This window comes from Scyliorhinus canicula, chromosome 25, assembly GCF_902713615.1.
Source record: "Scyliorhinus canicula chromosome 25, sScyCan1.1, whole genome shotgun sequence".
Taxonomy (NCBI): domain Eukaryota; kingdom Metazoa; phylum Chordata; class Chondrichthyes; order Carcharhiniformes; family Scyliorhinidae; genus Scyliorhinus; species Scyliorhinus canicula.
In genome coordinates, this window is record NC_052170.1 from 16,471,755 (window position 1) to 16,493,256 (window position 21,502).

Here is a 21,502-nt window from a genome sequence, read left to right on the forward strand (position 1 = left end):
GAACTGAGTGGCTCGTTCAGCCACTTATGAGAGTCAACCACCTTGCTGTGGGTCCCGAGTCACCGTGTAGGCCGAAATCAGGTCAGGAGGGCAGATTTGCTTCCCAAAAGGGCCATCAGCGAACCAGATGGTTTTTCATAGCAACCGACAAGGTGGCACAGTAGTTAGCGCTGCTGCCTCTCAGCGCCAGGAACCCAAGTTCAGTTCTCCCCATTTTCTCCCCATGCATTTCCTCTGGGTGTATTTTGAAGAGGGCGCAGGAACAGCGAGACCTGGGTGCTGATGGACAGAAACCCTTGCTGGCAGCACGGCAAGTAGCAAAGTCAGTGTTTTTTTTGGCAGCACGGTGGCGCAGTGGTTAGCACTGCTGCCTCACGGCGCTGAGGACCCGGGTTTGATCCCGGCCCCGGGTCACGGTCCGTGCGGAGTTTGCACATTCCCCCCGTGTCTGCGTGGGTCTCACCCCCCCCCACAACCCAAAAAGATGTGCAGGGTAGGTGGATTGGCCACGCTAAATTGCCCTCAGTGTCTTTGGGGCAGCAGGGTAGCATGGTGGTTAGCATAAATGCTTCACAGCTCCAGGGTCCCAGGTTCGATTCCCGGCTGGGTCACTGTCTGTGTGGAGTCTGCACGTCCTCCCCCTGTGTGCGTGGGTTTCCTCCGGGTGCTCCGGTTTCCTCCCACAGTCCAAAGATGTGCGGGTTAGGTGGATTGGCCGTGATAAATTGCCCGTAGTGTCCTAATAAAAAGTAGGATTAAGGGGGAGGTTGTTGGGTTACGGGTATAGGGTGGATACGTGGGTTTGAGTAGGGTGATCATGGCTCGGCACAACATTGAGGGCCGAAGGGCCTGTTCTGTGCTGTACTGTTCTATGTTCTATGTCCAAAAGATTAGGTGGGGTTACTGGGTTACGGGGATAGGGTAGAAGTGTAGGCGTAGGTAAGGTGCTCTCACTAAGGGTCAGTGCAGACCTAATGGGCCGAATGGCCTCCTTCTGCACTGTGGGGACTCTATGATTCTATGACATTGGTTTCAGGATCATTATTAAAAGTTTAATGATTAGACCCCAAAACTGAACCCAAAGAATTGTCTGGTAGAAAATATTCTCGACAAATATGATGTAATCGCTTAAAGCAGTGGACAGTCACCTCTCTAATCAATACAAAACTGATATTGGTGGGGAGGAGGAGATGGGACAGCAATGGGAGGTTAATGGCAGCCCTGGAGGACAAGAACGTGTCCAATTGATTCTCTAAGCCAATGGGAGCCTTGGGATTGTGGCTGGACCATGAAAAAGACCGGGGCTTTGCACTGGGCAAAAGTTGTGATCCTGGGCGGCACAGCGGTTAGCACTGCTGCCTCACAGCGCCAGGGACCAGGTTCGATTCCGACCTTGGGTGACGGTCTGTGTGGAGTTTGTCAGTCCCCCACTGTGTGTGCGTGGGTTTCCTCCGGGTGCTCCGGTTTCCTCCCACAGTCCCAAAGATGGGCAGGTTAGCTGGGGCACGGGGATAGAGCGGGGGAGTGGGCCGAGGTGGGAGTGCTCTTTCAGAGGGTCGGTGCAGACCCGATGGGCTGAATGGCCTTCTTCTGCACTGTAGTGATTCTCTGGATTCTACTACCCGCCTGTTACCACCTATCTCAGAACACAGCTGGGAAGATTCAGAAAGGGAAGTAATTAAATTCGATGACAGTAAAAAAGTGCCTGCTCAGCAGGAATAGGAGGCGGTCGAAATGTCAAAGAGGAAGTCTGCACAGTGCATTTAATATATCGCGAGTTGTATTTTTTTTTATTGGAGTCAGAATCAACACCAGGTAGACTGGAGCGGCTCAGAAATATAGCTCGTACCATCTTCCCAACGGCAATTAAATCCAATTCTCACCCCTCACCTAGTGGTGATGAAGTCAGACCTTTCTCTGTTTCCGCAGCTAGTAACTGCCGGAACAGGTTGCTAGCCTGTCGCCAGGGGCTTATCGCGTGAGGGGGCGTCACTCCACATCAAGAGTGACTGACCAGGAGTCTCTCACAGAATCATAGAATTTACAGTGTTGAAAGAGGCCATTCGGCCCATTGAGTCCGCACCGGGCCTTGGAAAGAACACTCTACCCAAGCCCACACTTCCACCCTATCCCCGTAACCCAGCAACCCTACTTAACCTTTCTGAACACTGAGGGCAATTTAGCATGGCCAATCCACCTAACCTGCACATTTTTGAACCGAGAGAGGAAACCGGAGCCCCCGGAGGAAACCCACGCACATGCGGGTACTCTGCACAGACACTGACCCGAGCCGGGAGTCAAACCTGGGACCCTGGAGATGTGAAGCAACTGTGCTAACCACTGTGCTACCGTGCTGCCCCCTCTTACCTCCAGCCATTGGCGTGTTTGGAAATATTTTGCAGGTTGACGCCCTCAACCGCGTTACGAATGCACTTTCCTCGGCTGTCAAGTCCTGGGGTGGGATTCGAACCCGGAGCTGCTGGCTCGGAGGCAGGGGTGCTAACACACTGAGCCACAAGAGTAATTAAGGACACGTGATAAATGCCGGCCTTGTCAGTGGGGTTGACATCAGGAGTGTCGGCTTCGGGCAAAGTGGATTAGAGGATTATTGGATCGAAGGTTTCCGATGTCCCCCATGTCCCAAATAAACGGAGGGGCTGCCACCGCGCCAACCGGTGCCGAAGGGCCGGCGCGAGTTAGCGCATGCTCAGAAACGCCGGCGTGGTTCCGCGCATGCGCAGACCGGCCGGCGTATTCTAGCGCATGCGCAGGGGGGGTGTCTTCTCTACAGAGGCCAACACGGAAGGAAGGAGTGCCCGTACGGTGGGCCCCGATCGCCAATCTACCACCCCCCCTCCCCCCCGATGACGGCACCAGCCGGCCAAACAGCCAGGTCCCGCCGTGTGGGACCTTGTCCAATCCACGTCGGAGGACTGGCCAGAAACCGACGGCCGCTCGGCCCATCAGGGCCCGGAGAATTGCTGGCGGGGCAGCAGCCAACGGCCCCCGTCTGGCGCGGCGTGATCCCCCGCCCAAAAACCGGCATCGGCGAATACGGCAGCCGGTGTCGGAGCAGCGGGGCATGATTCACGCTGCCCCCCCCCCGGAGATTCTCCGGCCCGTCGGGGGGGGGTCGGAGAATAGATTTTTTTCTGCAGTGCAAGGGGAGGAAGGTGGAAAACTGAAGCACCATTGCGCCACCACTGGTGTGGATTGTAACTACAGCGTGACGCGTTTACATTGGCGTTTGCCATTATAACTATGGGCATTAGAATTGAGAATAGAAGAAAGCGACATCATAATGTAAAAAACACAGGAAGTAATCACTTGTAGACAGGATGTATAGGCCCATATTAGAATTTAAGCGCGATATCAGAGAGACTGATAGACAGAGAGAGAATGAGAGAGAAAGAGAGATAGAGAGAGAGATAGACAGAGAGATAGATAGAGAGAAAGAGAGATAGAGAGATGAAAAAATGAAAATCGCTTATCGTCACAGTAGGCTTCAAATGAAGTTACTGTGAAAAGCCCCTAGTCGCCACATCCCGGCACCTGTTCGGGGAGGCTGGTACGGGAATAGATAGATAGATAGATAGATAGATAGATAGGTAGATAGATAGATAGAGAGTGATAGATACCCAGATAGATAGACAGATGATAGATAGAGAGATAGATAGATGGATATAGATGGATAGATAGATGGATAGATAGATAGATAATAGATGATAGACAGGTAGATAGATAGATAGATAGATAGACAGAGTGGGGCGAGACTAGGGGCTTTTCACAGTAACTTCATACTTGTGACATTAAAAAGTTATTATTCTTAGATAGACAGATGATATCTAGAGAGATAGAGAGAGAGAGAGAGTGTGATAGATAGATAGATAGATAGATAGATAGATAGATAGATAGATAGATAGATAGATAGATAGATAGATAGATAGATAGATAGATAGATAGATAGATAGATAGATAATCAGGCAGACATGAAAGGTTTTGTGATAATCCTTTGATCACAGACTGTTCCAACTTTGTCCAGATCTTCTCAGTTTAGCAGGATGATTGATCATTCCCAAATCCAGGAATCGGCCCAATGAGAACGTACCACGGATTCTGATGTGAAGTTACATCCTTGGAAAGCCATGAGCTCTCTGGACTGTGTGACGGGAGAGAACAGTACCCTGATCCATGGGCCAGAGAATCCCTGAAATGGTTCACAAACATCGGAAAATACCAGCAGGTCCTGCTCACAATCCCCTGGGCTCTGCTTCCAGTTTAGGCTTCGCAATAGGACTGAGTGACATACCGCAGTGTGAACAATCCAGGATGTCGTGAGCTCAACAGGCTCCGAAATGTTCAGAACACAAAGGGTTAATGGCATATCATAATTAACCACTAGATGGAGCTAAATGCAGAACTATATAAAGCACTGACTCACAGATGTAATTTCATAGAATTTACAGGGCAGAAGGAGGCCATTCGGCCCATCGAGTCTGCACCGGCTCTTAGAAAGAGCACCCTACCCAAGCCCACACCTCCACCCTATCCCCATAACCCAGTAACCCCACCCAACACTAACGGCAATTTTGGACACTAAGGGCAATTTAGTGTGGCCAATCCACCTAACCTGCACATCTTTGGACTGTGGGAGGAAACCGGAGCTCCCGGAGGAAACCCACACAGGCACGGGGGAAGAATGTGCAGACTCCGCACAGACAGTGACCCAAGCCGGGAATCGAACCTGGGAACGTGGAGCTGTGAAGCAATTGTGCTAACCACTGTGCTGTCTGGGAGAGGGCTGGAGAAGAGCAGTGAGAGAGATCAGAGTACTGTTATAGATAGAGTGCAGAGACTAACGTCAGTAGAGTGAAGATTACTGGATTATTGTTCACTCTAGGAGGAAGCGGCCGAGCTTTAATATGTAGTGTAAATAAAAGTTAGCTTTGTTAGCTTCCGTGGTCTTTGTGAACACAACAACATCCATCCCGATAACAGAATCACAAAGATCACCGCAAAATGGAGCCAATCGGTAAACGACCCACTGTTGCAGACTTTGACTCGACAGATGTTGATCAATCATGTCATCGGTCTCAGAAAACCTACCCTAGACAGAGAGAGAGGGGGAAAGATAGATAGAGAGAGAGAGAGAGATAGACAGAGCGACTGTACTGACTGAATCTCCACTTACCTTGTTAAGGCTCTGAGTGGAGAGAACCCACTGTAATTGGGAGTTTGGATCAAGCTCCTCTGTAATTAGGAGTCTGCATGTTAAGCGGGCCAGCTCCTGTCATTGGGGCCCTGATGGAGAGACTTCCTCCCTCCGTGGGTGGCCTGACTGAGAGAGTCTTTCTCTAAAGTCCTTCCCCTCTGGGGGGGGGGGGGGTGGGGGAGCAGCACAATGAAAGCAACTTCCAGCGGAGACTGGAATCTGAAACAAACACAGAAGACACCAGACAATCTCAGCAGGTCTGACAGCACCGGTGGAGAGCTTTGACAAAGCTCTGACAGAGAGTCATCCAGACTGGAAACGTTAGCCCCCTCTTCTCTCTCTCTCTCTCCACAGATGCTGTCAGGCCTGCTGCGCTTCACTCTCAAGACCAGAGTATGAAGTGGTCGCCTGCGGCCTGCAAAACCTGGGAGCCATCAGCAGCTTCCCTCACGTCACCACATGCAGGGCCGCAAGACGTACCTCCGACTCAACAGCACCACAGACTTTCAACAAAATCAACAGACCTTACAACGCTCAAACTTTGAACAGATTATGCAGCTCAGTATGCACAGGGAAAGTGCTTGCAGTTTATGGTTTGATAAAATACCAGCTTTCCTGGTGGGCTATGGAGACACTAGCTTCCAAACAAGAGCCTTTAGCCTGGGTTGGAGGTCAATCTCCCCCCACACAGGTCTCGGAGTTAAGGTGAGGTGGGTAGGAATTAGAGGGTCGGGAATAATAATTATAATCTTTAATCTTTATTAGTGTCGCAAGCAGGCTTACATTAACACTGCAATGGCGTTACTGAGAAAATCCCCTAGTCGCCGCACTCCCGCGCCTGTTCGGGTACACGGAGGGAGAATTCAGAATGTCCAATTCACCCAACAAGCACGTCTTTCGGGACTTGTGGGAGGAAACCGGAGCGCCCGGAGGAAACCCACGCAGACACGGGGGAGAGCGTGCAGACTCCGCACAGGCAGTGAGCCAAGCTGGGAATCGAACCCGGGTCCCTGGCGCTGTGAAGCAACAGTGCTAACCACTGCGCTACCGTGGATCAGGGCGCGCGAGCGATTTTCCTTTGTTCCCCCGTTGGCAAGGGGGAGCCAGATCGCTGAGGGTGGCGTGGAATGACGCGAACGATATGGGTTCGATCGCTGTCAAGCCTGAGGCAGAGCTTCCTTTTGCCCCACAGAGATGGTGTGTGATGCAGAACAAGGCCAGCAGCGTGGGTTCGATCCCCGTACCGGCTGAGAATTCTGAATTCTCCCTCTGTGTACCCGAGCAGGCGCCGGAATGTGGCGACGAGGGGCTTTTCACAGTGCAGTGTTAATGTAAACCGACTTGTGACAATAAAGATTATTTCTTTATTTCGAGGTCCACTGTGGCGCTAACAATTGCACTCAAAGACGAGAGACATGTACAATCGAGGCTTTATTGCTTTGTGATGCTATTCCTCCGGCTGCAACTGTAGACTAGGGTCTGAGTGACTCACACGCATATTTATACACAAGCTCCCTGTGGGCGGAGCTAGCCGGCAGGGGCTTACCGGAGGAACCTGTATTACAGGTACAGGCATACATCCCCCTACTGCAAGTACGCATAACTACAGTGGTTATCACCACATCCACAAAATTATGAGAGGCGTGGACAGGGTGGATAGTCAGAGGCTTTTTCTAAGGGTGGAGGTGTGAATTACAAGGGGGCACAGATTCAAGGTGAGGGGAGCTATAGTTTTAGGGAGATGTGTGGGGTACGTTTTTCACGCAGAGAGGGGTGGGCCCCTGGAACGCACTGCCAGAGGATGTGGCGTAAGCAGGCACATTAGCAACATTTAAGAGGCATCTGGATGGGTACATGAATAGAGAGGAAATAGAGGGATACAGACCGAGTAAGGGCAGAAGGTTTTTGTTTTAGTTAGGCATCATGATCAGCACGGGCTTGTAGGGCCGAAGGGCCTGTTCCTGTGCTGTAGTTTTCTTTGTTCTTTGTTAACACCCATAAAGGATGATATCAGTGTACTCACTTGACCTTTGGCATTTTCACAACTTGCCCCGTGTTTCAAAGAACCACGGAAAATTTTCTACAGCCTTGCCCTGTCCCATGTGCACACACCCTCACACCTGGGGCTGGTATTGACCGTACACTAGCCTAGGGTGTTGTAACATTGTGTGTGTGTGGGCATGTGTGTGTTTGTTTATGTGTGTGCATGCGCAGGGTGTGTGAGTGGGGTATGTATGTGTATGCATGTGTGTGGAGTGAGTGTATTTGTATGTGTATAAGCGAGTGTGTTTATTTGTGAGCATGCGTGTGGGGGCTGTGAGTGTGCGTGTGTGGGTGCGCATGAGTGGGGGTGTCTGTGTGAATGTGTTGGGGTGTGAGTGTGTTTGTCTGTGGGTTATGTGTGTGTGTGGGTAGGTGTGAGTGGATGTGACTGTGTGGGGGTGTATGTGTGTGAGTGGGGCATGTGTGTGTGTGTGCATGGGGCATGTGTGTGGGTGAGTATGAGTATGTGAGCGGGTGTGTGTGAGGTGTGAGTGGGTGTGAGTGCGTGTGTGTGTGGGTGTGAGTGCATGTGAGTGTGTGTGGATGTGAGTGCGTGTGTGTGGGTGATGCGCGTGAGTGTGTGTGGGCGTGAGTGTGTGAGCAGGTGTGTGCATGAGCTGCGAGCGTGTGAGTGGGGTATGTGTGTGTATGGGCGTGTGTTTGTTTGCGTGTGTGCATGTGGGGGGGGGTGAGTGTATGTGGGGGATGTGTGTGAGTGTGTATGTGTTTGTGTGTGTACGTGTGGGGAGTGTGTGCGTGAACGAGTGTGTTTGTTTGTTTGTGTGTGTGCATGTGGGCGGGGGTGCCTGTGTGAATGTGTGTGAGAGAGTACGTGTGCATCAGTACAATTTTGTGTGTGTCGGTGTGAATGAGTGTGTGTGAGGTATGTGTGAGTTTTGAGTGTGTGCTTTAGTGTGTGTGTCGGGGGGAGGTGTGGGGTGTATCTTTGTGAGTGTGTGTCAGTGTGAGTGGGTGTGTCTGTGTGACAGTGTGTGAGAGAGCATGTGTGCATCGATGGGATTTTGTGCGTGGTTGCGTGCAGACTTTGATGAAGGATAGATTTATCCCATGTTCTCCTTTTAGAATGCAAACATAGAACGGAATAAGGAATCTGACGATTGAAACAGTGAACATCAAATAAATGGTCGGGGGGGGGGGGGGGTGGGGGGGGGCTGGCGGGGGGGGGGGGGGGGGGCTGGAGGAGAGTAAAGATTATAAATCAGGACAGAAACGTAACAAAGTGATGAAATTTTCCCGAGTCACGTTTTACAAACTTCTTGAATGAGAATCCAGCGTTGTGGCGATTGTATCGTACAGTGTTTTATACAGGAAACCGAGTGCGTTGGTTATATATGGTTTGCGATACACGGTAAATAGCAGTTCAAATACTGAGTGATGGAGGTATGAGAGTCGATGCGGGTGCTGGAACATGGGGCGGGGATTTACCGAACACCGGTACTACCGGTCCCGCCGGCCGTGGTCAGCCGGGAACCCCGTGCGCCGAGGTGATTAGCTGGCAAATCTCGTCCATGAACTGAGTCTCCATTCAGGTCCCTTTTGTGACGATGAGGGCCCGGTTGACACAGGGATGAATTATTTGATGTTGTGGTGCTGTAACATGGCCCAGATTCTCCCCTGTCTCAGCCCATCTCATTAGTGAAGTCACCATAGTCCCAGACGACAAGAGGCGGTCCTTTGAGGGGGGGGCGGGGTGAGCTAACTGGTGGTGAGGGTCACCACACCTCAGGCGAGGGGCAAGGTTGGGATGGCGATGCTTTCATGAACAACCTCGGCTGGTACGGGGATTGAACCCGCGCTGCTGGCTCTCCCACTGCGCCTCGAACCGGCCGTCCAGCCAACTGAGCGAAATCGGCCTCTCGTGCCATCATTGGTTCCCCATGGATTCAACTAATCCTGGCCGGCCTCCCACATTCTACCCTCTGTAAAGAGGTCACCCATACCTCTGACGCCACATGCCTCAACTGCTGCCGCGTCCCGCTCCCCTGGGGCCTCTGATCTTCATTGGGGGGTTTCCGAGGGGATCGGAGGCCACCTGCTTCAAGCCCTTTGGGCAGGGTGGCGCCCGGGCCCAGCTGGTGCCCCCTGGATACCCTGGAACTACCAGCCTGCCACCCTGGCGGCACCACCTGGGTGCCAGCCTGGCACTGCCTAGGTGACCAGCTGGCAGGGGCGCCGCCATGGTACCAGGTTGGCATTGCCAAGCTGGGTGGATGGGGAACGGTCGTTCCCTTTCGTTGAAGGGCCAGTCACGAGGGGGACACAAGTTCAAGGGGCAGGAGGTTGAGGGGGGAAGTTGAGGAAAAGGTTTTTACCCAGAGGGTGATGACGGTCTGGAATGCACTGCCTGGGAGGAGGGGGGGAGGGGGGGGGGGGGCAGAGGCAGGTTGCCTCACATCCTTTAATGGAGGCATTCAAGGGCTGGCAAATGGGATGAGGTGGGCAGGTCAGGTGTTTTTCATGCATCAGGGCAGACCCGATGGGCCGAATAGCCTCTTTTGTGCTGTACCATTCAGCGATTCTGTGATTCAGTCATTTCGAGGCCCCCATAAGGTGGCAGAATCACCCCCGGACGTGTCAACCCAACCGAAAATATTGCTGGAGCTGCAGTCCATTGCAATATCCCCTTGCACCTGAACGTTAAAGGGATTCCATCAAGTGCAAAGGGCAAGGAGCCAACTGGGATGAAATGTATTCCTGGAGGTTCCATCACATGACATGACCCCCCCCCCCCCCCCCCCCCCCCCACCCCCCCACCCTCGCCACCCTGCAGCCATCAGCCGGACACTACGTCCATCCACATGACGCAAGGCCTTCCCACCTTAATCGGAAAGCCAAAAAAAAAAACTCACTACCCGATTGGATGACGCTCGGTTGTCAGCCAAACAGGTTCCAATATATCGGACAAAGCCAAACGTTCAAAGAGAATTGCAAAAAAAAAATGGAAAATTAATTGCCCCGACGATATCTTTCTCCAGGGTCGCCCGCAGCAGCGTCCTGAAGATTGACGTTCAATTCCTGGGGACTCCAGGCCAATCCTGGAGGGTTGACATGCTCTACGAGGGAGGCAACGGGGCTGTTTAGCACACTGGGCTAAATCGCTGGCTTTGAAAGCAGACCAAGGCAGGCCAGCAGCACGGTTCAATTCCCGTATCAGCCTCCCCGAACGGGCGCCGGAATGTGGCGACTAGGGGCTTTTCACAGTAACTTCATTGAAGCCTACTTGTGACAATAAGCGATTTTCATTTTCATTTCAACATGTTCCTCTCTTGGCGATTGGTTGTCCGGCTGCCGTGCGCTGCGACTCCACCTTGTGGCAAGGAGGTGAATCGCAGAGAGGCATCGATCAGAAATTCTCACAGACTTGACTCCGATTGTTTCATTGGTGCCTGAAAGGGTTAAATAACAACCAAAAAGAAAAATCAACAAACCGTGAGGTGCAGCGAACATCCCATAACAAATGCAGTCGGGTTGCGCTAAGAATTCGATGTGAGAAGCTGCCTGGGATGCAAGGCAGCAACTCGCCGAGGCTCCTGTGACGGCGACCCCCCCCCCCCCCCCCCCCGAACCCGCGACACCGCCCACCTTGAAGGGCAAGGGCAGCATGGAGGTTCCCCTCCGAGTCACACACCACCCCGACTTGGAAACATACCGGCCGTTCCGTCATTGCCGCTCGGCCAAAACTTCTCCCTAACAGCACTGTGGGTGTACCTACGCCACGCGGACGACAGCGGCTCAAGAAGGCACTTCACCGTCACTGGCACGTGGGCAATTAGGGGTGGGCAACAATTTTGGCTGAGCCCATCAATGAATGAATAAAACAATAAAGGCGCCTATTTCTAATAAACCCTCGGTCAGAATATTCCAGGTTAGAAGGGAGGCAAATGTACGCCAATAGGTTTGATAATAGGAAGCATTTGTTCGTGGATCGTTTCTTTATTCACCCCTTGACAATTAATTTGCTTCATTATCAAACATGCGGACAGTGGAAGCACTTACTTGAGTTGAAGAAGTGGGATGAGAGGAATCGACAAACGTGGTGTATTTTGAGACTCTAATTGCTCTGCCGAATCTGGCAATCCATCGGCGGTATTCCTCACGCACCTGTCATACACAACAGGGAGTAGGCACAGCAAATGAACAGTGCATCTCGTCGGCAGCACGGCAACGCATTAACCTCTGCTTCCCGCTCATACACAGTCAGTGCTGGGACACACAGTCCTGTTACACACACACACACACAGTCAGTGCTGGGACACACAGTCCTGTTACACACACACACACAGTCAGTGCTGGGACACTCAGTCCTGTTACACACACACACACACACACACAGTCAGTGCTGGGACACACAGTCCTGTTACACACACACACACACAGTCAGTGCTGGGACACACAGTCCTGTTACACACACACACACACAGTCAGTGCTGGGACACACAGTCCTGTTACACACACACACACACACACACAGTCAGTGCTGGGACACACAGTCCTGTTACACACACACACACAGTCAGTGCTGGGACACACAGTCCTGTTACACACACACACAGTCAGTGCTGGGACACTCAGTCCTGTTACACACACACACACAGTCAGTGCTGAGACACTCAGTCCTGTTACACACACACACACACACAGTCAGTGCTGAGACACACAGTCCTGTTACACACACACACACACAGTCAGTGCTGAGACACACAGTCCTGTTACACACACACACACACACACACAGTCAGTGCTGGGACACTCAGTCCTGTTACACACACACAGTCAGTGCTGGGACACACAGTCCTGTTACACACACACACACAGTCAGTGCTGAGACACTCAGTCCTGTTACACACACACACACACAGTCAGTGCTGGGACACACAGTCCTGTTACACACACACACACAGTCAGTGCTGGGACACTCAGTCCTGTTACACACACACACACACACACACACAGTCAGTGCTGAGACACACAGTCCTGTTACACACACACACACACACACAGTCAGTGCTCAGACACACAGTCCTGTTACACACACACACAGTCAGTGCTGAGACACACAGTCCTGTTACACACACACACACAGTCAGTGCTGAGACACTCAGTCCTGTTACACACACACACACAGTCAGTGCTGAGACACACAGTCCTGTTACACACACACACACAGTCAGTGCTGAGACACACAGTCCTGTTACACACACACACACACACAGTCAGTGCTGAGACACTCAGTCCTGTTACACACACACACACACAGTCAGTGCTGGGACACACAGTCCTGTTACACACACACACACACACACAGTCAGTGCTGAGACACTCAGTCCTGTTACACACACACACACACACACACAGTCAGTGCTGGGACACAGTCCTGTTACACAAACACACACACAGTCTGTGCTGAGACACACAGTCCTGTTACACACACACACACACACACACACACAGTCAGTGCTGAGACATGCAGTCCTGTTACACACAGACACACACACACACACAGTCCTGTTACACACACACACACAGTCAGTGCTGAGACACACAGTCCTGTTTTACACACACACACACACACACACACACAGTCCTGTTACACACACACACACAGTCAGTGCTGAGACACTCAGTCCTGTTACACACACAGTCTGTGCTGAGACACACAGTCCTGTTACACACACACACACACACACATACAGTCAGTGTTGAGACACTCAGTCCTGTTACACACACACACACACACACACAGTCAGTGCTGGGACACAGTCCTGTTACACAAACACACACACAGTCTGTGCTGAGACACACAGTCCTGTTACACACATACACACACACACACATACAGTCAGTTTTGAGACACTCAGTCCTGTTACACACACACACACACACAGTCAGTGCTGGGACACTCAGTCCTGTTACACACACACACACACACAATCGGTGCTGTTATACAGCGCTTCTATATTGTGTATATTGAAGAGTTACACCCATGGCACATTGACCTTTACCTGCTTGTTATTGACACAGTGAAGGATGAAAATGAACATTCCCTGGAAGCTGTTGATTATGGTGAATATGTAAGCCAGTGCAATGGTCCGTTTCTGAAAATGTAAAACGCCAAATATCCAGGTACAGCCCAGGAGGAACAATTGAGCAAAGGCAGTCACAATGAAAATCCTGTATGAAGCGGACAGAAACGCAAATCAAACACGGGGTGATGAGTAGCACCTGACAAGATGGCAGTATTTGCAAATTGTGCGAACATACCATGGAGAGAATAACAGAACCTTGGAAAGCATAAACTGGGAGAGACGAGCCAGCGGGGAGTCGGATGGGATACAGTGTGTGTGTGAGGGTGGGGAGTTTGATAAGAATATAAGACCATAAGACATAGCTGATATGTTTCTCAACCCCATTCTCCTGCGATCTCCCCATAACTCCTGATCCATTTATTAATCACGAACATGGGCAGCACGGTGCAATGGTTAGCACTGCTGCCTCTTCGTGCCGCGGTCCAGGGTTCGATCCCGACCCGGGTCACTGTCCGTGTCATGTTTGCGCATTATTCCCAGGTCTGTGTAGGTCTCACCCCCACAACCCAAAGATGTGCAGGGTAGGCAGATTGACCACGCTAAATTGCCCCTTAATTAGAAAAAAAAAGAATTGGGTACTTTAAATTTAAATAAAGCAAATTAATCAAGAACCTATCTATCTCTGTCTTAAAGACACTCAGTGATTTGGCCTCCACAGTCTTCTGCGGCAAAGAATTCCACAGATTCACCAGCCTCTGGCTGAAGAAATTCCTCCTCTTCTCAGTTTTAAAGGATCGTCCCTTTAGTCTCAGAGGGTGACCTCTGCTTCTAGTTTTTCCTACTAGAGGAAACATCCTCGCCCCGTCCACTCTATCCAGGCCTCGCAGTATCCTGCAAGTTTCAATAAGATCCCCCTTCTAAACTCCAACAAGTACAGACCCAGAGTCTTCAACCACTCCTCACGTGACAATCTCTCTCTTCTTGTGAACCTCCACTGGACCCTTTCCAAGGCCAGCACACCCTTCCTTAGATACGGGGCCCAAAACTGCTCACAATGCTCCAAATGGGGTCTGACCAGAGCCTTATACAGCCTCAGAAGTACATCCCTGCTCTTGTATTCTAGCCCCCTTGACATGAATGTTAACATTGCATTTGCCTTCCTAACTGCTGACTGAACCTGCACGTTAACCTTAGGAGAAGCTTGAACAAGGACTCCCAAGTCCCTTTGTGCTTCTGATTTCCCCAGCATTTCCCCATTTAGAAAATAGCCTGTCTCCATTTCTCCTTCCAAAGTGCATAACCTCACACTTTTCCACATTGTATTGCATCTGCCACTTCTTTGCCCACCTCTCCTAGCCTGTCCAAGTCCTTCTGCAGTTCCCCTGCTTTCTCAATACTAACTGTCCCTCTGCTTGGGTGGGAATCTCCGACCCCCCGCTGGGTTGGAGAATCGCCCGGGGCCGGCGTCAATCCTGCCCCCGTCGTGTACCGAATTCGCCGCCACCCGAGATTTGGCAGGGGCGGGAATCGCACTGCGCCGGACGGCGGGCCCCCCCACGGCGTTTCTCCGGCCCGCGATGGGCCGAAGTCCCGCCGTTGACAAGTCTCTCCCGCCGGCGTGGATTAAACCACCTACCTGCCCGGCGGGATTGGCGGCGCGGGTGGGCTCCGGGGTTCTGGGGAGGGGGCGCGGGGCGATCTGACCCCGGGGGGGTGCCCCCACGGTGGCCTGGCCCGCGATCGGGGCCCACTGATCGGCGGGCGGGCCTGTGCCGTGGGGGAAGTCTTTTCCTTCCGCCTTCTCTATGGTCTTCACCATGGCGGAAGCGGAAGAGACCCCCTCCCCTGCGCATGCGCGGGGATGATATCAGTAGCCGCTGATGCTCCGGCGCATGCGCAGACTTACGCCGGCCGGCGAAGTCCTTTCAGCCCCGGCTGGCGTGGGGCCAAAGGCCATTCACGCCAGCCAGCGGAGCGGGGACCACTCCGGCGCGGGCTTAGCCCCTCAACGTGACGTCCGCACCTTTGGGGCAGCCCGACGCCGGAGTGGTTCACGCCACTCCAACACACCGGGACCCCCCGCCCTCGCCGGGTAAGGGAGAATCCTGGCCCTTATCTTTGTGATGTGGTACAGTGTGTGTGTTATGTGTGTGAGGGTGGGGAGTTGGACGGGGTACCGTGTGTGTGAGGGTGGGGAGTTGGATGGGGTACAGTGTGTGTGTGAGGGTGAGGAGTTGGATGGGGTACAGTGTGTGTGTGTGAGGGTGGGGAGTTGGTTGGGTACAATGTGTGTGAGGGTGGGGAGTTGGTTGGGTACAATGTGTGTGAGGGTGGGGAGTTGGATGGGGTACAGTGTGTGTGAGGGTGGGGAGTTGGATGGGGTACAGTGTGTGTGTGAGGGTGGGGAGTTGGATGGGGTACAGTGTGTGTGAGGGTGGGGAGTTGGATGGGGTACAGTGTGTGTGAGGGTGGGGAGTTGGATGGGGTACAGTGTGTGTGTGTGAGGGTGGGGAGTTGGATGGGGTACAGTGTGTGTGTGAGGGTGGGGAGTTGGATGGGGTACAGTGTGTGTGTGTGAGGGTGGGGAGTTGGTTGGGTACAGTGTGTGTGTGAGGGTGGGGAGTTGGATGGGGCACAGTGTGTGTGTGAGGGTGGGGAGTTGGATGGGGTACAGTGTGTGTGTGAGGGTGGGGAGTTGGTTGGGTACAATGTGTGTGAGGGTGGGGAGTTGGTTGGGTACAATGTGTGTGAGGGTGGGGAGTTGGATAGGGGTACAGTGTGTGTGAGGGTGGGGAGTTGGATGGGGTACAGTGTGTGTGTGAGGGTGGGGAGTTGGATGGGGTACAGTGTGTGTGAGGGTGGGGAGTTGGATGGGGTACAGTGTGTGTGAGGGTGAGGAGTTGGATGGGGTACAGTGTGTGTGTGTGAGGGTGGGGATTTGGATGGGGTACAGTGTGTGTGTGAGGGTGGGGAGTTGGATGGGGTACAGTGTGTGTGTGTGAGGGTGGGGAGTTGGTTGGGTACAGTGTGTGTGTGAGGGTGGGGAGTTGGATGGGGCACAGTGTGTGTGTGAGGGTGGGGAGTTGGTTGGGTACAATGTGTGTGAGGGTGGGGAGTTGGATGGGGTACAGTGTGTGTGTGAGGGTGGGGAGTTGGATGGGGTACAGTGTGTGTGTGAGGGTGGGGAGTTGGTTGGGTACAGTGTGTGTGTGAGGGTGGGGAGTTGGTTGGGTACAGTGTGTGTGTGAGGGTGGGGAGTTGGATGGGGTACAGTGTGTGTGTGAGGGTGGGGAGTTGGATGGGGCACAGTGTGTGTGTGAGGGTGGGGAGTTGAATGGGGTACAGTGTGTGTGTGAAGGTGGGGAGTTGGATGGGGTACCGTGTGTGTGTGAGGGTGGGGAGTTGGATGGGGTACAGTGTGTGTGTGAGCGTGGGGAGTTGGATGGGGTACAGTGTGTGTGAGGGTGGGGAGTTGGATGGGGTACAGTGTGTGTGAGGGTGGGGAGTTGGATGGGGTACAGTGTGTGTGTGAGGGTGGGGAGTTGGATGGGGTACAGTGTGTGTGTGAGGGTGGGGAGTTGGATGGGGCACAGTGTGTGTAAGGGTGGGGAGTTGAATGGGGTACAGTGTGTGTGTGAGGGTGGGGAGTTGAATGGGGTACAGTGTGTGTGTGAGGGTGGGGAGTTGGATGGGTACAGTGTGTGTGTGAGGGTGGGGAGTTGGATGGGGTACAGTGTGTGTGAGGGTGGGGAGTTGGATGGGGTACAGTGTGTGTGAGGGTGAGGAGTTGGATGGGGTACAGTGTGTGAGGGTGGGGAGTGGGATGGGGTACAGTGTGTGTGTGAGGGTGGGGAGTGGGATGGGGTACAGTGTGTGTGTGAGGGTGGGGAGTGGGATGGGGTACAGTGTGTGTGTGAGGGTGGGGAGTTGGATGGGGTACAGAGTGTGTGTGAGGGTGGGGAGTTGGATGGGGTACAGTGTGTGTGTGAGGGTGGGGAGTTGGATGGGGTACAGTGTGTGTGAGGGTGGGGAGTTGGATGGGGCACAGTGTGTGTGTGAGGGTGGGGAGTTGGATGGGGTACAGTGTGTGTGTGAGGGTGGGGAGTTGAATGGGGTACAGTGTGTGTGTGAGGGTGGGGAGTGGGATGGGGTACAGTGTGTGTGTGAGGGTGGGGAGTTGGATGGGGTACAGTGTGTGTGTGAGGGTGGGGAGTTGGATGGGGTACAGTGTGTGTGAGGGTGGGGAGTTGGATGGGGTACAGTGTGTGTGAGGGTGGGGAGATGGATGGGGTACAATGTGTGTGTGAGGGTGGGGAGTTGGATGGGGTACAGTGTGTGTGTGAGGGTGGGGAGTTGGATGGGGTACAGTGTGTGTGAGGGTGGGGAGTTGGATGGGGCACAGTGTGTGTGTGAGGGTGGGGAGTTGGATGGGGTACAGTGTGTGTGTGAGGGTGGGGAGTTGAATGGGGTACAGTGTGTGTGTGAGGGTGGGGAGTTGAATGGGGTACAGTGTGTGTGAGGGTGGGGAGTTGGATGGGGCACAGTGTGTGTGTGAGGGTGGGGAGTTGAATGGGGTACAGTGTGTGTGAGGGTGGGGAGTGGGATGGGTACAGTGTGTGTGTGAGGGTGGGGAGTGGGATGGGGTACAGTGTGTGTGTGAGGGTGGGGAGTTGAATGGGGTACAGTGTATGTGTGAGGGTGGGGAGATGGATGGGGTACAATGTGTGTGTGAGGGTGGGGAGATGGATGGGGTACAGTGTGTGTGTGAGGGTGGGGAGATGGATGGGGTACAGTGTGTGTGTGAGGGTGGGGAGATGGATGGGGTACAGTGTGTGTGTGAGGGTGGGGAGTTTAATGGGGTACAGTGTGTGTGTGAGGGTGGGGAGTTGGATGGGGTACAGTGTGTGTGTGAGGGTGGGGAGTTGGATGGGGTACAGTGTGTGTGTGAGGGTGGGGAGTTGAATGGGGTACAGTGTGTGTGTGAGGGTGGGGAGTTGGATGGGGTACAATGTGTGTGTGAGGGCGGGGAGTTGGATGGGGTACAGTGTGTGTGTGAGGGTGGGGAGTTGAATGGGGTACAGTGTGTGTGAAACAGGCTCGAGTATATTTGATGGATAATTGATGAAATGTTTGTCTCGTTACTTTGTCAAATATCCAAATCTCATTGTTTTCTTGAGATTAAAACAATCGATTAAAATGGAAGAACCTTGCTGGATTGAAAGGTGATGAAATGTTTCTTCGAGGAGACATGGACAGTAGTTTTCTGTGGAGGTAGCCAGACTTGACTAAACCATCGGACACATCTCAACACCAATTCCTCTACCCAGAATGGTGGAGAACATCAGGAAATCGTTGGGAGGTGGCATTAATCGGGCACAACACGCTCGAAGGAGCGGCTCGGTGCCATGACGGGCACTTCGTAGCTTTTATCTAAATCTAAATAGAGCTTTGTGCCCTCTATCTTCTTTTGCCGTGTGAGATCTTGAGCCATCAAAGTCACTTAATTGTTCTGTGAAGCAACCCCTTCAGCCGCCATCAACACATCCCACAACCCAATCAAAGTTTCAGTGCAAGGTCCCGATATTCACTTATTGAAGTGACCGCTAGAGGCAAACAAGGCGGCCGGAGTCCTTGGAGAATGATATCACCTAAACTCCAAAGTGCTGTATTTCCCCATGATGTCTGCTGTTTGTATCTCCAGAAAGGGCGGGGTTGAATGAACCTTGTACCTGATTTTTTTTAAGTAGGGCAGTTCCGGATTGACGGTGTTGAACTTCTGTACCAGTTTCCATATCGTCAAGATGAGAAAAATCAGGTTCACCTGTAAGTTATGAAGAGGCATTGTTAAAGCTGTGTTTTACGGAGTGTCGCTATCCCAGGGCACAGTCCCATCTGCCATTTCTAAAAGTGCTTTTCACAACCTCGGGCCATCTTAAGACACGCCACAGGCCAGTGAAGTATTTTTTTTTCACATCTTAAAAAATAATTTAGGGTACCTGTGGTAGTATGACTCGGGGTATTACGGTACCTAGGAGTGTGAGCTGCCATTGGTGCAGAGGGTTCGCTGCCCATTGGTCCAGGTATCGTGTTCTCCGTATTCCTATTGGCTAAGAGGAAGGTAGCTCCGCCTACAAGGCGGGCTATAAGAACCCGTGTGCCCCAGCAGCCAGACCATTTCTGTACGTCTGCTGCCAGGCTCACGTCTTGCTGATGAAAGCCTTTCGTTTCGGAATTCACCTACGTTTCGTGTCCATTGATTGTAGATCAGTACCCAATTCTTTTTTTTTCCAATTAAGGGGCAATTTAGTGTGTCCAATCCACCTACCCTGGGTGAGTGGTGCAATGATCTCTATATGTGCATGTACACAAGGGGTTAATGTGTAATCAGTAGCACCACAGGATCACTAGAGGGCCGGACCAACAGGGGTATAAAAGGCAACCACATTGGGTCTCTCTCTCTCTCAATGAGATCAAAGCAACAGCAAACGAGTTTAGATGGCCAGTGGATTTACGTACAGTTACCATAGTTAGATCTTGTTAACCTTATCACTAGTATCAAAGTTAAAGTAAAGAAATCATGTAAATGCTGTTGTAGTTACTCAATAAACCTTCTTTTACTACTGGAAGAATTCGAATCTTCTTCATCAGGATTCAGAAGACCTCATCACTAACCAAGGATTGAGTAGCACATGTTAACCCTCCACACAGGTAACAAAACAAGTGGTGAGACCCACGCAGGCACGGGGAGAATGTGTAAACTCCACATGGGCAGTGACCCGGAGCCGGGATCGAACCGGATCCTTGGCGGCCTGAGGCAGCACTGCTAACCACTGCGCTGTACCTGTGAAGCGTTTCTGAAAGTATTTCATAGACCGAGGATAAGAGGTCGCAATTGTAAAATGGAGTTCAGGAGAATCTACTTCTCCCAAAGGGTTGTGAATCTGTGGAATTCGCTACCCCAGGCCGTGGTGGATGCTGGGAGAGTGAGTAAATTTAAGGAAGAGTTAGACAAATTTTTAATTGGTAATGGGTTGAAAGGTCATGGAGAACGTGTGGATGAGGCCAGTGTGGTGATATGCATCACTGTAGGTACATAAGGGGTTAATGTAAATACACGTAGACCAGCTAGACACTAGAGGGACCACCAGAGACATGACACACAGACACTCAACCAATAGGTCAGTAAGATAGGACACGACCAATGGGCATTCACGATACACACAGAGGTGACACTACCACAGGGGGACATTACACCAACCCATATATAAAGGACACAGCACACATGATCTTCCTCTTTCCAGTGGAGACACTCAGTGAGTACAGACACAGGGTTGATTCAATATCACACCCACCACGTGGATTGTAGCAGACAGGTTCGTCAGTCTGAGTAGCTATAGGACGATTAACAGTAGTGGCGAATCCGAGTAGGAGAATTGTAAATAGTTCAATAAACGTGTTGAAGTTATCTCCACGTCTGAACCTTCCTTTGTCAGAGTGCACATCAAGGAAGCCGCTTATGCTACGTCAAGAGCATAACAAGACAGCCATGATGAGATCAGCCACGATCGAATGACGGAGCAGACATGATGGGCAAAATGGCTTAATTCTGCTCCTATATCTTATGATGTTATGAAAGCGACTCGTTGTTTAACGTGGGGAAAAAAGCAGCCAGTTTGTCCATGGCCCATCCCATAAATGGCGCAGGGCCGTTCGATGAAGGGAAAAATATTGGCCCAGGGCTTTGGGGGATTTTTCCCAGTTGGATCATTTACACCCAGCTGGGAGGGGAGTTGGGGCCCAGGCTGAATATCTCAGCCAACAGCCTGCCCGCTTGACAGTGCATCACTCCCTCAGGACAGCTAAGGCTGGCTTCATAAGTTGCAAATTGTGAAGGGACAGTTTGAACGTGAGACAGAGGAATGAAAAAGTATATAGTTAATGGGTTGGGGGAGTCGCTGGCTGGGCCAGTATTTGCTGCCTATTTGTAACCCCTGAATTGAGTGACTTGTTCAGCTCTTTCCAAGGGGCAGTTCAGGGTCAACCACATTTCTGTGGGCCTGGAGTCAGGTGTAGGCCAGATCAGGATAAGGACAGGAGAGGGGCCTTACTCAGTCAGTTTTTATAACAATCAATGATGGCTGACATTGCTAATACTAGCTTTGAATTCTAGATTTATTCATTGAATTGGAATTCCTCCTCG

At 52.0% G+C, this 21,502-nt stretch overlaps 1 protein-coding gene across 3 annotated transcripts in view; it reads right to left on the bottom strand.

Annotated features, from left to right (window-relative positions):
* Window positions 1-10,442: 10,442 nt before the first annotated feature.
* The window catches only part of LOC119957062 (putative adhesion G protein-coupled receptor E4P), a 72,715-nt gene continuing 61,655 nt past the window's right edge, over window positions 10,443-21,502 (bottom strand). The window contains exons 11-14 of one of the 3 annotated variants that reach the window (XM_038784691.1): window positions 19,032-19,123; window positions 13,279-13,447; window positions 11,273-11,377; window positions 10,443-10,662 (exon numbers count right to left, since the gene is read on the bottom strand). In XM_038784691.1, coding sequence (XP_038640619.1) covers window positions 10,630-10,662; window positions 11,273-11,377; window positions 13,279-13,447; window positions 19,032-19,123 — 399 coding nt within the window. In that variant the 3' untranslated portion in view covers window positions 10,443-10,629. The remainder of the gene's footprint in view (window positions 10,663-11,272; window positions 11,378-13,278; window positions 13,448-19,031; window positions 19,124-21,502) is intronic. The other 2 variants (XM_038784690.1, XM_038784689.1) reach the window with 2 other exon arrangements.